General features: G+C 32.7%; 1 protein-coding gene across 1 annotated transcript; it reads right to left on the bottom strand.

Annotated features, from left to right (window-relative positions):
* Positions 1–11,344: 11,344 nt before the first annotated feature.
* LOC121391448 (arginine-hydroxylase NDUFAF5, mitochondrial-like) lies at positions 11,345–17,271 on the bottom strand. The gene is given in 13 exon segments (XM_041523082.1): positions 11,345–11,415; positions 12,938–13,045; positions 13,223–13,246; positions 13,249–13,305; positions 13,646–13,706; positions 13,782–13,868; positions 14,023–14,066; positions 14,069–14,132; positions 14,532–14,678; positions 14,758–14,807; positions 14,810–14,864; positions 15,255–15,375; positions 17,255–17,271. Coding segments are annotated over 13 exon segments (906 nt in total).
* Between the last annotated feature and the right edge of the window lie 1,711 nt (positions 17,272–18,982).

Raw genomic sequence — 18,982 nt, forward strand, 5'->3', positions numbered from 1 at the left:
TCTGAAAGATAAGAATTTTGAAGTGTATATTATCCACAAGTATTTCACAATAATTTTGGTCTACATTTAATTAAATAATTAATTGTCATTATTTATTATCCTTTATTTTGTACTGTGTTGTTTTAAACTAGCATAATAATCACCCTTTAATACATGAATGCTACATTTAGTATTTAATGTGTGATATTGCTAATGTAAGAGCCCCTTTGAATGAACTATTAATAATAACGACAATTAACAGCTTTAAGTGCTACCAAAACACTAGTTTAATATTAGCTGAAATAAAATCATGATGAAGTCACAAATGACTACTACTCAGTATATTAGAGGTGTGATGAGAAATCACATGACTTAACTCTTAATTACATTCCTAGATCTCAGGACATCGTATAAAGAGTCTCCAGACCTTTTCTTTAGCCCTTTCCAATTTAAAAGTGAAAGTGAAAGGTCTGCTTGGCAGACTTAAACATAACATATCTGCCTTTGAAGTAACAGCTTTTTACGGAGAGAGCTCATATGACAAAGTTACAGACTTACAGAAGAAAAAAGGACAGGTAATTTTATTTTTGTCTGGGTAACCAATACTAAAATCATAGCAAACAAAGCAATTTATACAATACAACAACCATTCAATACCATATAAAGAGTCCTTAGCAACAGATTAATAGTCATTACATGATCTTTAGTTGTTGCTAAAGACTTTTATTTGATTGTTTATTCTATGCTTGGTTTTGTTTGGTCTTGCTATAATTTTAGTCCAGACAAAAATAAACCTGTCATATTCATATTTACTATTAATTCTCTAACTAAAAGATTTTTAATACAGATGTTAAAAAGTTAATGTTACTCTGTTTCATGAAAATACAAGCAACCTTATAACAAAAACTACCTTGACACGTGCACGCAGAAAATTAACATACATTCGCAAACTAACTACATAATATTAGTTAATTTAATATTATATACCTTTAATGATAGTGGGTAGCTTATATGTCCTCTTTCTTCTTCAGTATACGGAGGAAGAAAAACATGACAACGGGTTCAACGTGCTCAGGCATGGTCCAGTCGTCGTCGCATTACTCACGTGCTTCGTTGTTGACGACATAAATTCATTGGCGGGAAAAATCAATGCAAGATGGAGGGGAACATCATCAAGAAACTTCTTCATGGTGAAGGTCCGTCCAGAATCACCATGGACTCAAACAGGTATAACATGTCAGTTTTTATTCACTTTACATGAATCTTTTTTTTATTTTTACATCTCTTCAGTCAGATAGCCAGTTGTGGTCACCATAGCAACAGTATTGTCTTTCACAAAGGGGGAATAGAAGAAGAATCCTATCAATTTGAAGTTGATGGAATAATCACATCTATGACATTGCCTGCTACAAGTTAGAAGAACGCCATTTAGTTGCCATAGCAACTGATGATCATACTGTCTTGTCTTACGCATACTGTTCTGGTAATATCAATGACGATCCATTTGCTGAGGTGGGTGTGGCTACCCAAAGAGCACTTGTTTTAGTAAATAAAAGTGTTAATAATATTCAATGAATAAAAGGAATCTTATAAATTGGAGACTTTATTTGTACTGAGTATATGAGATTTATTTTCTTCTCAAAGGGATTTGTATATGTTGGTTAGTTGTAGTACTATTTCTAGTTAGTAGACAAAACATTCTATAAAAATGACATTGTCTATTACATGTATTTTTTTGGTACATGTACAATGGAGAAAACTATATCATGTTTTTTACATAATTTTTTTCACTTTTTAGAATGAGTTTAATACATTACTGATACGATTCACAGCACAGATCAAACACACTTGACATTAATAGTGATGATACTAAGTTAGGCAGCTGGTGCTAGGTATGATAATGCAATTAAGTCATGATAGATTTGCTTGTACATGGACTTAGCAATGACAGGTTTAGTACTAGTTAGAAATTTTATTTTTTAGCGATTTCTTAGTCAAGTTAGTAGATCTTACTAACACTACTAAAAGTGTCCACATTAGAAGGTCATAATGCACCCGTACTTTATGTAAAGTTTGATCCACTTAATGAATATCTTGTGAGTTAACTGTTGTAATTCTTAATATATAATGTATTTTTAATATTAGGCCTCATCTAGTTGTGATGGTACTGTTAAAAATATGGACAGTCAATGAAAAACGTAAGTTTTAGTACATATACTATAAGTTAACTGTTTGTATTTTGAAGTATTAATACATGCATTAATGTTACATTAACATTATAATGACATTAACTCTTAATAATGCAGTCTTTTATACACAAGTACATGCATACATTGTGATGTGTATCTATATAATGTCTTTTGTCTATATGTTACATGTTTATAGGTAATGATACATTCTGTTGATGTATTCCCTAAAAACCAATGACATCATGTTGCTTCCACCCTCTGCAAATTGTCATGGCAACCAGATCAAGGACAGGTACATGTACTAATCAACATGGGCACAGCACTTGAGTGCTTGTGCTTGAAAGCACTTTAAGCACATTTTTTGGAATGCTTGGAGGTGCTTTCAAGCATTTATTATACATAAGCATTTATGCTTGTGCTTGTGCTTAAGCACTTTATAGCATTAGTGCTTTAAAGCACTTTATAAGCACTTTTAAGCACAAAGGCTGCAAGTTCTTTGTGCACTTAGCACATCTATTAATACTCTTTTGCTATCAGTCTGTTTATCCATCCATTAGCAACTATAACTACAACTGTGTTGGGAGTTCCTGTATCTTTTTATGTAGTAGAGCAGCTGTTTAGTGTGGCAAGCAAGATCTTTAGGCCAGAGAGATGCCGATTGGTAGATACTATATTCTATAACTAATGTTTATACGATCTAACAAGAAGTATTTTAAAAGTTGACTTAGATAAAAGAATTTGTTTATTTGAAGGACATTTTTTTGTCAAAAATGCTTGTGCTTGTGCTTCAAGCATTTTTTAAGTGCTTGAATTTTGCTTCAAGCACTTATTTTAGAAGCATAAATGCTTGTGCTTGTGCTTAAGCTCTTTTATGAATGCTTTAAGTTGTGCTTCAAGCACTTTAGTAAATGCTTGCCCCATGTCTGGTACTAATATTATATTGTATAAATGAATGCACGTAACATTTTTGAATGTCTGTTTCTTTTCTAACATAGTACCTGGCTGTCCCATTAGGATCAGGTGTAAAGATATTTAAGAAAAAAAGACAACTGGAATTGTGTTCAAACAATTGATGATAAAATTGAAGATAAGGTAATGGGTACATATCAGACATGGGGCAAGCATTTACTGAAAGTGTGCTTGAAGCACAACTTAAAGCATTCATAAAAGAGCTTAAGCACAAGCACAAGCATTTATGCTTCTAAAAAATGGAAAAGTGCTTGAAGCACAAATTCAAGCACTTAAAAAATGCTGAAGCACAAGCACAACATTTTTGACAAAAAAAATGTCCTTCAAATAAACAATTCTTTTATCTAAGTCAACTTTTAAATACTTCTTGTTAGATCGTATAAACATTAGTTATAGAATATAGTATCTACCAATCGGCATCTCTCTGGCCTAAAGATCTTGCTTGCCACACTAAACAGCTGCTCTACTACATAAAAAGATACAGGAACTCCCAACACAGTTGTAGTTATAGTTGCTAATGATGGATAAACAGACTGATAGCAAAAGAGTATTAATAGATGTGCTAAGTGCACAAAGAACTTGCAGCCTTTGTGCTTAAAAGTGCTTATAAAGTGCTTTAAAGCACTAATGCTATAAAGTGCTTAAGCACAAGCACAAGCATAAATGCTTATGTATAATAAATGCTTGAAAGCACCTCCAAGCATTCCAAAATGTTGCTTAAAGTGCTTTCAAGCACAAGCACTCAAGTGCTTGCCCATGTCTTTTTTTTTTTTGGTACATATATGTACATGGATATAGGGGTCCTCTTTTACATATATGTACATGGATATATGGGTCCTCTCTTTTTTAGTCCGATCACGTGACGTGTTGGTCACCATGTGGGTCATATTTAGCTGTTGGCAGCTTGAGGGGTCTTATCTCGGTGTGGGTGTGGCCTCAATGTACTCTTCTATCTAGGTAAAGAATTGATTTAATTTAGTGGATAGATGGATGGATCAATTCCTGTATAGTTAGGTCCAATGCATTAAAGGTAGTGTGGTTCGGTAAACAATTAATTTTAACATATTCTATTTTTAGGCACAGTGCTGAGGTTGTGTTTATTTTCGTCACTTTATTGGGACAAAAGGGGGGAACATCTTGTGATTGACCATACCTCTTATGTTTTCTACTATCATTCTGGTTACAGAGGATTTTTCATTTTACCACCAACAATGGATCTAGTTTGAGAGCACTAAAGAAAGTGAATCTACTGTTGGACGATCCCCTTATAGAAGACAGTTTAGTAATGGAGGAAACTAAGTACATTATGATAATTATATATAGCAATTTAATAATACATTAGAGGTAAGTTATATTAAGTTGAGAAGAGCTCATCCAGACATGTGATAACTTACTGTTTTACAAGCTATGCACATGGAACTTGAACCACTCAATTCAGCTCAGAAATGTGCTATATATATGTGTTTTTGCTTTAGTGTGGTTTGGCATAGAAAGGCAGCAGAGAACTAGAAAACTCCATGCATTTCCAATGGCATGCTATTAGATATATCCTTGCGTTCTTCATCTTAAAGGATTTAACAAAATACCCAAATTTCACTTTAGTCAGGCAACCATTTCCATGTGAGAAACAATTTGAAATTTACATTTCTAATTATGCAGACAAATATATTTTAAAATAACATACACAAAAATAAAATACAATAAAAAAGTCAGCAGCAGTTCTAATAATATATTGATTGAAAAAAAATTCTCATGCTACATTCCATTGCATATCACTGAATTTTAATAGGGAGCTCTTCTCAATTCAGACAGGACTATAGTAGGAAACATAACGTATTGATGGGTAATTTTTTAGCATACTAAATACAGACTTTTAAATGGCACACCTAGTATAGCAATAGTATAAGATTTGAAATGTGTCATAATAATAGGGGTGTTAAATCAGATGACCTTTATGAGGTTTGCTAATTATTACTTTTATTACAGGGTTATACCTCCTGATAGCATCTTTGATGATAATAATGATGAGGGAATATGTATCCATATAATAGTTCCATTGTCGATACTAACAAATACTACTAAAAAAGAAACAATGAAGACATAATAGATAACGAGATACCACCTCCAAAAAAAAATTATATGAGACTTCCTGATGACCAAGAGATGACGAATCTATAAATCAGGCTTTGTCACCATGGCAACCAGAAGTGTGTCATCAATCGTTCAGAATCAAGTTAGTCTCCAGTTAAATCACCTGAACCTGATAACTTAATGAGATATTGCAGAGCATCAGCCACACCCTCTCATTTGAGCCATCGTTTTATGGTATGACATCATTTTAAGGACTATTATTAATTTTTATTATTAAATTAGGTTTATAATTTAGTAGGCATAGTACGTTGCCATGACGATGACTCTTCCCCAATGGTGGAGGTTTAGAATTTCATTAGTTCTTCTACTCATCATCCATTTTCCATTCCAAATCACAATGGATGGAGTATGGCAAAGTCTTTCTCAAAAGCTTTTAGTGCTAGCTACAGAGAAAGATGACAATGAACTAAGGTTAGATCAGACAATAGGAGACATATATTATACAACAGGGTACATATATCAGACAATAGAGGACATGTATGTTGTATTCTGTAAGTTTATGTGCTCAAGTCTAAGAAAGGGGATTTTTTTTTTAACACAAAAAAATTCAAGCTAATGTTTGTGTATAAAACTTTGTTCATGGCTATCTTAAACAGAAGGGTCTACTAATTGGTATAGTGGACGGACAACTATTGTGCTTCCTGTGTATTTTTGGTTACCAACTTCCGTGAGCTTCTTATTCAGATAGCCACATAGCAAACATTTATAAACAGCATTCATTGAATGATAAGACCAGACCCCTTTTGTCAGACTCAGTGACCTATATACCTACTATTTTATTACTGCTTGTATACAACATTTGTATGGTAACTCTCCATTACAATAGTTTTATATATTTTTTTTTATTTCACATAGTCAGTTACATTGCATAGTCTTCTCCTCTTGGGATCATAATAAGGATGGTCTATCCAACTACCAAAAAAAGAAAACATTGAGGTACATGTTTATATGTAAATATATCACTACTTTTATATTACGTATGATTTTTTGTTGTGATATGTGGTTATAATTCTCACTATAATATGTGACCTTATTTAGAAATACCCACACATGTACACTAAAAATTCCAAACGAATGATGAGTATATGTGATTGCTACACGGCCATTTTGTACATGATATGTACCAAATCAGTATCCATAAGACCTATCATTAAAATACTTGGATACCAAATTTGGTAAGCATCATATACAAAATGGTCGTGTAGCAGCTGCGTATATACAACCTTTCATTCAAAATATTTTAGCATAGCATGTACAGTTCTCCAAATTGAATGACATATATACAATTTGATTTTAACCCCCTTATATGCAAAATTGGGAATGCCTCCCATTAATACTAAATTGGTAGACGTAAAATATCTTTACCTTATTAGTATGCATCTACATGACATTTTTTTTATGTCTATTATATGCACCATATTAGTATATGCTATTATTATATATACATGTAATGTACTTTATAGGTAATTACCTTAGGAGATGGTTGGGTTGCTATGGCAACTAAAAAGCAATTTTTGCGACTTTATACATTGGGAGGAGTTCAACGTGAAGTCATATCAGTTTGCCGGGAACAAGTGTCACATTAAATGGAGAAGGAGATTATGTAATAATTGTTATCAAGAAACCACAAGTATGTTAAATTATACATGTACATGTATTGTTATGTGATATTTGTACTATTATGTCTTATATGATATCTGTGGATAGTTGTCATCCTTAACTGTATGGATACTTGATGTTAAAGAACGGGCTCAGCTCCACCCACCTCATCTCCTCCTCTCTCTGCTCAAGCAAAGTTAGAGTGGATAGGGTAAGAGAGTCGTAAGTACAATGAACTAATGAATGATAAACTAGTTTAAAAATGAAAAGTACCAGGAATTAGATCATATAATCATGTAATAGTAATCAGGGGAAATTAAGTCCAGGATTTCCTAAATGCTGGTGGGACACTCTTATTCAAACCAATTACACCACACATAATATGCTCAATGATTGGGGGATTTTTACTTTTCCTCTCAAGTTCCTTATCAGAATATGTCAATAAAAGTGCTATATAGAACTTCAACAAAGAGTATTGTCAGAGTATTCCTGGAGTTATATTCTTACATCATGCAAATAGAATGTAGAGAAGTTTGTTAAATTACAATTGTGTCAGCCATGTTGTACTCAATGAGCATGCCTCAGTAGCACATACTTGTTGATATGAAGATTAGAGAGATAATCTACAATTTGTTATTAATGAATGTGATGTACTACATTTGATTTTCTTTGCTCTATTAAGTTCTCAAGTAATGGAGTCCCTGTTTCATACGACTCAGTGGGTGTGGTTTAGAGTACTTTCAAAACTCAATATCAGTTGTCATGGTTACCAGTCTTGGGACACTACTAAATGTCTAAGTCATAAAGGTGATCATACTTTGTCGTGGGTATGACCCATAAAACCTAATCAAATGAGGTAACAAGCAAATAATATGTATTACTGTATATAGTACAGATTGATCTTGATAACTAACTACATTAGCTTCAAGAAAATATTTGGATAGCTCTAAATTGTTTTAGACCACATGTGATATATTTACTATGTTATATACAATTCTGTGTCCACTTTCACAAATTTAATTGTTATACACAACTTTCAAGAGCAACAAGTCCAATGCACATACAATCAATGAATATTGTTATTTTACTTATAAAAAATATGTCTTTAATAATTCCATATTCTTCCAACTCTTTAAGTCTTGTAATTTCAGAGCAATATTCCATCCTTTATAGCAACAATATCATAATAATCTTAAGGGACAATGTTTATCATGCTACATTATATATATATATATATATATTTATATATTAATAATATATATATACGTACAATTACAGAGTGATCCTTGTAATGGATTAAACTATCCTCCCATTCAACCACGCCCAGTGATGTCCTACTTTATCTCTGTATTACCTCTCTGTGATCCTCAAACAGAAAAGACCATTGTTGAAGTAACTATATTATTAACAACATCAATATCTTCATGGTATAGGCACAATACTTAGAAGAATTGTTATCCAACCTCCTGGAGTGTCACCGTCACCTACTGAAATCTTGAAACCATGATGGAAAATGTTGGCAGTAAGTATAAAGTTATTTGAGTTATTTAGTAACTGGCAAATTAACATATGTAGGCGTACATACATGTACATGTACTATGATTGTTGTGGTTTGATGTGCTTTTTTAACATGTTTCAATAGCTGGCTTGTCATTCTAATCACGAATCAGAGCCTTTGAAGTAGCAAGTATGATGACATTGGATCAAGGAGTAAGTTCCATATAATCTTTACATAATATAATACAGTTTAGTCTAATAAATGCAATATCTATCATTATTGCATTAACGCTTCCATCCTCATTCCCATACATATCTAAGACAGAAACCCAAACCATAAAAAATAACAAATGACATATGTCAAGATATTTTTCCAGTATAGTTTAATATGATAACATTGATATACAATGATTATTGCATATAATATAATACTTTATTTTCCAAGTTGTGAATTGAAATGAGAAATGTTTAAAATTTTAATAATTTAATTAGCCTTAAAAATTTTAATGACAACACAAAAATTATTTTTATATTAAAATTAAATGTTTAATTTATGTGAGAAACAGCACATGTAGATACAATATGGTTCTACCATTATACTTTCTCTATATTTCTAACCTTATAAATTACCGTTCTTACAATCTATTTTCTATCTATCTAGCTTGAATTAGCATTACAATATGCCAGCAAATCAAGACATTTCCGCTTAGCTCGACAAATCAGTGATCTAAAAGAAAGAAGAACTACAGAAATTGGAAGATGACAATGATGACTATTACCATGACAATAACTATGAACCTGCTCCATCAAGCTTCTCGTCTCCTCATCATCCAAGTAGCCACAGTGTTAGCCAAAACAGATCACAGAGAGTTGATGTCGAGAAAAGTAAATATGTGTCAAAAAGTACGTAGACTGTTGATACCAAATAACAAATTTATAAAAAGTAATAAAGAAAATTGTGAAACCCATTGAAACTGATAACCAGGAAGATACACTCGAAGAAGAAGATGGTGACATATCTGAAAATGGTAACAGTCAAGACAAGGAAAGTGAAGCTGGCATTGATGAGGACAACAATGAGTTTAATGATACTATTGAAAATGAGCCCTCAATAGATTGTAATAGTCAAGTCTATTTCCTCAAGTTAAACAGCCAAAACCCAGTCAATCCATTTAAGGTAAAGTCTGTAAATAAATGCTTGTGGGTGTGTCCTTGAGATTGTTTTTTGTTGTCCTTATAAAAATTATAGTCCAATTAAACTACTTTTAAATAGGAAAGTTGATCAGCAACTTAAACACACTTCATGGTGATATATGACTTGAACTATGTGCCTAAATTGAGTGTCTTCTGAGTCCTTTAGGAATACATTGTAAATGTTTAGTACATATACTCACAGGCTCACAGCTACCAATTCTTACATAAATTTTATCTTGTGATTGTTGACTGACTTTTCTTTTTAGATGACTACTCCTGTTTCTAAGCAGATTCAAGTGGGATAGACGTTCAAGTTTTGGATAAAATCTCTCATGAAGTTGAAGAAAAAGAAAGAGAGAAACAGAAGAAAACAGCAGCAATAAATAAAAGTATTATGAATTAACAAAGTTCTTGTATACAGGATACTTTAGTAGAACTTACTTCACATGCTTGCCTTTGTTACTGCTCTGTTTCTTAAATAATTCTAGGCAAGTTAAACCTGCCAATTATGGATCATCTTCAAAATCAAAAAGCAAAAAGAAAGGAGACACTACATTGAAATTAGCAGCATTTTTCTTTTGTCAAAGAAACTTAAAAAATTATTTATAAGTCAATCAAAAAATTGACCTAGATACAAGAAACAGTGTACATACTGAACAAAGATAGAATGCTTAAATGTATTTCAATACAACAACCACCTGCATCCTTTGGTAAATGACCTTAGACAGCTAAAAATGTAATGTTTATAATAATAATTGTTGAGAAAAATATGTTAATATTTAAATACACTCCAGTTATATATAAATAATTAGAAGTGTGGTCAATTCTAATGTGATTCTATACCTTAAAGTCTTGTAACGCTTCATTCTCATTCCCACATAACATAAGAATGAGTCCTTCTTAAATATAAGCCTGTTCAGCTGCTTTGCTTTGCTGTTCCTCTACTTACTATGATAGTAGTATTGAGATCAGAGAGGGCTTCATCCACTCTGTTATGTAATCGATAGATCTAAATGAAAATAAAAATTATTCTAAAGTATTTTGCTATTACAAGCATTAATCTGATCAGTATATTGTAACACATAAAAGTAGATTTATTGATTAGTGTGTCTGGTACCATGATGTTTTTTTCAAAATTAAAAAACCATGACATCATCATGATATCATTATTACAATCTATTTTTAATTGATAATGGAGGGCATAATTGATATTCAAATAAAACAATAGATTAAAATAATGATAACAGATATAATTGCATTATTATCACTTGTTTAGTTATGATCTTATCAGCCGTTCACATACTTAGTAAAGTTATGTTCCTTACAGTGACCACTATATAAAGCAGTACATTTAACTTTGAATAGACTATAAACTATATAATTTTGTTCCTTATCATTATTTTAATCTATTGTTTATGTGAAAATGGAAAGGAAACAATTAAAATTGGATTGTATTTGTGTGTTTTAAATTTTCAAATAAAACAATAGATTAAAATAATGATAACAGACATAATCACTTAGATAGCACTTGTTTAGATGTGATCTTATGACCTCCTCACATGTCTTCTTACAGTGACCACTATATAAGCAGTACATTTAACATTGAATGGACTAGTACATGATCAGTTATGTCATAACTTATAACATGTCATTCTATACCTAAGGTGTGACTACTATTTGGCTGAACATCAATAGAGTTATAATTGACTTATTATAATGTAACATTATATATCACTAAGATATGCTTTGATGTAATTTAATTGTGTTTAAATTGAGAAACCTCCATTTTGCAGGTTGCCATGGTTCACTGCCATTGCGTCTGGTCCATTCCTACACACTAGAAAAAAAGACAATAATAAGTTATATCTATATATAATACAAGTTAACTCTAAATTATAAATTCGAGAATAGTCTAGTTTATAATAATGTCATTTATACAACATTTAACTTTGAATAGACTAGTACATTATCAGTTATATCATAACTTATAACATGTCATTCTATACATAAGGTGTGACTATTGTTTGGCTGAACATCAATAGAGTTATAATTGACTTATTATAATGTAACATTATATATCACTAAGATATGCTTTGATGTAATTTAATTGTGTTTAAATTGAGAAACCTCCATTTTGCAGGTTGCCATGGTTCACTGCCATTGCGTCTGGTCCATTCCTACACACTAGAAAAAAGACAATAATAAGTTATATCTATATATAATACAAGTTAACTCTAAATTATAAATTCGAGAATAGTCTAGTTTATAATAATGTCATTTGACGCGTGAATATCAAGATTTGCTAATAAACCAGTTGAAGAATTTATCTGATAAATTTATCCTAATCATATTAATTTTCTTTGTTGTTAAAGTTTGCTATACCAATTGTATATTTTTTGTATATACAATACATACCAGTAATTTAAATGGATTTAATATTTATAAAAAATAATTAAAAAAAAAAAAAAAACCCTTGTGTGTTGCCCAAACGATTCCTACTCGCTCACCCACTCAGGCTTCCACTTAGGCTCCAGGATTCCCTGCTATTGCTAGCTGGGACCGCCACCTGGCTTGGTAACCCTCGTCTTCGCGAGGTAATCCTGGCTGGAGCATCGCCCTAACTTAAAACCAGCCGTACGGGATTCCAGCTCTTAGGGAATGTCGCATTCAGGAACCGGGAACCACAAATACACCAGCCTCATCTCGTTTAAAGGGAGACTACCAGCCCTATCCTAGTCGGCCTTTCGGATACTCCGTAGAGTATGCTGGTAACCATCTCAGAGGTCTGATGCATTGCAGAACGCTGGCCCACAACACACTGGCACTCATGACTGTTTCAGTTCTTTTATATGTACGTCAGATTTTTTCCTTCATGCTCTTGTGGGGCGCGGTGTGACCGCTATGAATATCATTAACGATGCTAAGACTATGACTATGACTATGATTACTGGCATTGAAGGCTGGAGTAAAACTTTTCAAGGGTCATGAATAAAAGTAGTCCAATTGAAATAAACTAAAACAACACTAAATTATGTTAATTATTGTCATTTTAAAGACTTTTCAACACAACAATTACTAACAATGACCATATATAAACTTTCTAAAGAATTTCAAGTGATTTTGTTGACAAAACTTGACAAATTTTCACCTATATACAAGATTATTATATATACTACTAACAAAGGTAGCATGCTTCTAACCTGTACTTAAGAAATTACATCCTAATTAATTACAAATTGAAATAAATGATATTAAAATTAAAGAACACATAATAGATCAGCTCACAAAAATAAGACACTACTCTAAAATGTTTTTATCAGTAGTCACTATTTCTCCAAGTTCTTTGAGGGATACAGTACCTGAGCCTCGTTTGCTGGGTCCTAAGTGAGATGGATCTGGTTTCCAACCAATAAAATACAGTAGTTGAAATGTTGCTGGAACGCTTCCATCCTCATTCCCATACATATCTAAGACAGAAACCCAACCATAAAAAAACATATAAAATAACAATGACATATGTCATAATATTTTATGGATTGTATCCTTTAAGTAAATATCAGGGATTCAAGGTATAGTTTAACATTATAACATGGATATGCAATGATGGTCTAATGTACACATTATCTAAATATAAAGATGTATACCCTTATAAACCTCAGCAGCTCTTTAAGAGTGCTTCTTCGAATGTAATTAGGACGATGCCTTGCTGCATTATTTTCTCCCATTCCTATATATTATAACACAAAAAAATGACAAGAAAAGAGCTATATTAAATTTATAACTCATTGACTCTTGTGAAGTAATTTCAAAGATATACTTTTTATAGCATTCACAACTGTACATAAGCTCTAGTATCTATTATAAGGGGTTTGAGCAAGTTTATAACAAATTTATACTACACCCCAATACTGTAGTTGTATACAAAAACTACTGTGCTCTCAAAACAAAGTAAAACGCATGACTACAATAGATGTTCTATTACTAACTATTGCGACTCTCAGTTCTGATCAAAGTGCTTTGTATCCATGATAGAATTCTGTATTAAATTTAGCAAGCATCTACCTAACCTTTTAAATCATGCATGACTTCCCACAGTGAAGGATAATTGACAATTACCTCATCGACATCCTACATAACAATACATTTCCAATAATATACAGTACTTCCACAAAATAGATACTTAAATGTGTATGTTCTCCTTACCACAGTAGTCATAACAAAACCACTTCTAGTTAACAAACTGCCCATATCATTGAGTTCAGTAAATGGTGACACATGAGGAGAAAAACCCTGTACATGCAAAGTTCAATACAATATGATTTCATTATAAAAAAGAAATATAGCCATAAGGCTTTTTAATTTATTGAATAAAAATTGGATATAATGTCTGTAAAATTGTTCTGGTTGTGACTACAGACTAGTATCTTAAATTAAAGGGACTTACTCCTTCCTTTTCTTCTTGGGCTATTTGTAAAGAGCATCTTAACTAAATAGAGTATCTCCAGAGAACATGGCTCCTATTAAACAACTATCAGGTTTTAAAACTCGAGCTATCTAACAAATAAGAGATATTGCTCATTCCAAGATTGAGCAGTATGTATTCCTTTTTGCATTATAATATGTGTGACTAAGTCTGAAAAAAATTATTCTTATTGCACAAAAAAAAAATTAGAACAATCGCTAAAAGGGTTGCTATGCAGCTATCTTAAACAGGAAGCTAATAAAAGGTGGTATGTAGGAAGAACAATAATTGTCCTACCTAAATACAAAATTATGTAGACTTCCTTTTAAGATGGCCATGTAGCAACTGTTTATATGCAAGCATTGCACAATAAGACCCCTTTATGTCAGACTTAGTCACATATAGCGAAAGCTTGATACAAAATTAACAATTACATTATTTAAATTAATGCAAATAATAATAACAATAGAAAAGCATTGTCCTTTACTTACTTCACTAAATGCTTTAGGCAAGTCATTAACCCAATGTAAACTACAGCTACTAGTAACAAGATTAAAAGTATTACTAGGAAAAGGAAGGAACTCCTCATCAGCTACCAAACGGTAGGTAGGAACATCCTCAGGGATATGGCTTTGAGACTATAGAAATATATAGAAAAAATTAAATGGTAATGACAATGTCTATAAAAGTTATAATGTAGTTAGCACTTACACGTACCAGTGGTGTCTCTGCATAATCACATTGTACTAATTTATCAATAATGTCATGTCCATGTATTTAGCTATATGTCCACGACCACACCCAACATCTAATGCCAGAGGAAACTTCTAAATAAGGAAATTGTTGTATTATTTATTATTGGGACAATAAGATTAATTAATATCAATTATGTCAGGGGTCATCAGTATATTTTTTCTTAGTTCTTAAATAGTGAGAACAAAAGAGGTAGTTGTAATGAACATTGTTCTTTTGACTATAAAAAAATGGCTTCTTGCACTTTTTATTATTGTGATCAACTCTTTATTAACTTCAAGAAATTGTATCAATTCAATTAATACTAAGTCTATTTTAATGTATAACTTGTCCTGGATTACATCATTCAACAGATCCCTAGATCCTAAAATTAAAAATAGTAACAATTCTAAAAAATAGTAGCCATTTGGTGTGATGTCATGCAAGTTACATGAACCCTATATTAACACAGTCTAAATTACAAACCTTGCTACATCACAGACCCTATCTATTACTTGATCTGCTACTGCATCTTTGAGATAATCATAGAGCCCGGGATTATCTACTGAGCATGCTCTATTTTTTTGTATCCTCTTAGCATTTCTGTCGAAAACATTACAGCACCAGAAGAAGAGAATAAACGTAATAGGATTTTGATGTGAGATGTATTGTCACGTGACCTGAGCTCCTTCAGTAAAGTAGAACTGGTACACAAGACGTCTAAGTGGCGCCATTTGCTCAACATTATGGTTCAATTACATCTCCTACTTAATTCAATAAAGGTTTTAATGGGGTGTGTCACGTAGTCGTTACCATGACAACAAACACTAGAATACAACTACAGACAAAGCAGTAAGCACTTGTCGAGATCAAGATGAGCGTAGAAGAAAACTGTTCAAATCTCACTAGGGAAATGTAGACATCTGGTAAGCAAACACGCTCATAGATTATAGTATTATAGTTATAAATTTCTTCAGACTTCTCCTCAAGGATATAACTTTACAACATTCAGTCGATTGGAACTTGGAAATGTTTTTACTTGGAGAATCAACAAGACTAGATTATAAGATCGAAGATGATGACTTCTCTTTTGGTTTGGACGTGAAACATATTTGTAAAGTATCTGATCCCTTGTCTATTGATGAGCTAGCTAGAAATCCATTATTAGGTACATTAAATGGACGACTGTGTTGATTGATGGATGGCATGGTGTGTCCAGAGATGGATGACAATACTGAGAAATAAGTTAATGGATACATGAATCGATAAAACAGACATTCACAAAAGATCGAAGAAAAGGTTTATTGTTAACGTACTTTCCTTTTACAGTCAGTGTATGGGAAGTCTTACCAAAAGACAAAAAGGCTAAAGAAGAGAAGACTCACTTACTAGGCGTTGCTAATGTTGACCTAATTCCATTACTACAAGGTAGAATCACTAGAGTACATGTGTGGTCTATGATCGATGTATGCATTCAGTCAGGGGTGGAGGAACACATTTGAATTTGGGGGGGGGGGAGGGGCACCAAAGGAGGGGGTCTAGGGGGCACGTTGTAATTTTTAAAATTTTTAAGTTGTAATTAGTATGTTGTAATTTTTTTTGGGGGGGGGGGCACATGCCCTGGTGCCCCATAGGTTCCTCCAACACTGTATACAATATAATGTAATGTTGATGTACCTATTTCTACATGTATGTGTGTAAGAACTCATTTTATATCTGACCTAAAAACACATGTTATGCTAAAAAATGGTCAAGTATGCATGATTGCTACATGACCATTTTGTGCATAATGTATATCAAACTCAGTATCCAGGAAGACCTATCATGAAAGTACTTGGATATCAAATTTGGTAAAACATATTATTACCAATGACCTCAGAGCAGCCTCAAATGTGCAACCGTTAGTTCAAACGTTTTAGCACAGTATGTGTGATTTTTTCCAAATTAAGTTACATATTAAATAGCCTCATACCCAGGTGTGTTTGTGAAAGCCTGGATATGAGGCTACATATTAAAGGGCAAATTATTTATACTTTTAGAACATACAGTAACTTTATTCAATAGGTCAAACAAGGATTGAGCAATGGTTTAAAGCTCCACCCACTAGAAGTTGCTCCACCCCACGGATGAACAATCTCCATTGCCTGAGATTGAAGTAGTGGTATCTGTGGAAAGATTACTCCTAACTCCCGATATTATTAATAACAGGTACATTAAACCTGTTTTTGAATGAGTTTTAAATGTCTCTTGTTTAGTAATTTTTTGTCATTACGAGTAAAAGGTCTCTATTCATTACCTGATGGATGGTCACCAGGACAACAATCCCCGCCCACTTTTACTGTAGCTATACCTAGACCACTACAATCGGTAGATATCATAGCACTATATTACATAATGTTACATTTAATACATTGGAACATGTACATGTAAATTTCTCTATTGTCCTTACATCAATAAATGCTATTCATCTTTGTTCACTAACTCAGACTGATGACCCATCTCCTATTAGTATAACTGGAGGAGAAATCAAAAGCAGCAGGTGAGGTTGACTTAGCACAGACAAAAGGATTATGGAAATGGGCGGGACTTAATTCAACGACAACAGGAGTAGCTTCATTAATGAATGACAGGTAATGTATATGTACATGTAGACCTCTTCACTGTAAATCTACTTGTATTTTAACTATACTTTAGTGTTTTAGAAGTCAATGCTGTGGGAAGACGAGTCAGGACAACTGACATCATCACAGGACGTTGAGTTTAGACGTTCAGCTGAGTCTCAGAAACCAAGAGTCATTTGGAACTCCGAAGCTCGGGCTTATCTTAGTCCCATTAATAAGACTACATTATTAATGAATCTATCATTGTGTCCAATCTGGCCTGTTGAAGTAGTTAAAGTCGTGACTCACACTGGACGTGGGAAAGGGAAAGAGGAGGAGACCATTTTATCACATCATGGAATGGCATACATTGACATGTCTAGTTTACTATATCCTGGAGTAACTCGTGTCTTTGGTGCATATTGTGTACAAATAGTGAATGAAACAGATCTGACTGATAAAACCAGTCATGTACATACTAAGAGTATAGTGCATTTCGTACATAAATCTTCTATAGAAAGTAAGCATTTTATGTACTACTATAATACATTATTATATTTACTAATAAATATGTTTTTTTTTTGTCACTCAACTTAATTCATTTTCATAATCAGGGTTTCATTTAGGGGGGGGGGCGGGAGGGGGCATTTGTCCCCCTTGCCAGAGAGTTGCCCCCCTTGGACATTAGGTTAGCCATTTTTTTTCAAGGGGTAATTGGATGTAATGAATACAGAACTGAAACTCAACACAAGGAATATACAGCATAAGATAACCTTAGACTAAACACAAGAAGAATGTACAGTTTTTAACCTAAACAGCTATTCTTCTACTCTTTCTATTCCATGTCATTTGAAAACCACAAATGGTCTGAAAATGTGCCAGAAGCAATCTCAGAGGGTCTAAAATTCAAAAAAATTTTCTGGGGCACATGCCTCCAGACTCCCCTAGAGGGCATGCTGTCGCACACAGTTCCTTCGCCCCCCTAAATTTTCTCTAAGTATTATTTTGCCCTCCCCCCTTTGTCCATTTTTCTAAATGAAACCCTGATAATATTAAGATCTAAAACATTCCATTGTATTGTCAATTGTTCCATATCCAGTGTCTGGTGGAGGTAAAAAGTCCATAAATGGAGGCAAACGGCCCAGTACTGCAGTGAGAACCTCAATGGCCTCTGTCATGTCACAGAATGAGGTTATACCAGGTAATAATACTTAAAATATAGTATATATATATTATATATATATACACTACAGTATGAACATAATATTGAACCATTATGTCAATAATGATAATATTTAAAATTAATATACCTTATAAGGAAATACAGTACATATATATATATATATAATTATAATTATAGCAGGGTACATATTCATTTACCCTCTCATTATTTTACTTAATAACATTGTTATTAGAAGATAACAAGGCTGATGGTCAGGTATATGTTGATGCTAAGACTTATATTCTACTTGAATTGGAGTTGGCAGAACCGTTGGTGCCAAAAAGACCTCCTTCAGTTATTGCTGAAAAGTAAGTATGACGTTAGTGTTGGTGAGAGTGTGATGGTGATAGTGTGAGATAAAATGTGTGTTTATTGTGTAGTTAATTAT

The sequence above is a fragment of the Gigantopelta aegis genome, unplaced genomic scaffold, assembly GCF_016097555.1.
Source record: "Gigantopelta aegis isolate Gae_Host unplaced genomic scaffold, Gae_host_genome ctg2470_pilon_pilon, whole genome shotgun sequence".
In the NCBI taxonomy this organism is placed as follows: Eukaryota; Metazoa; Mollusca; class Gastropoda; order Neomphalida; family Peltospiridae; genus Gigantopelta; species Gigantopelta aegis.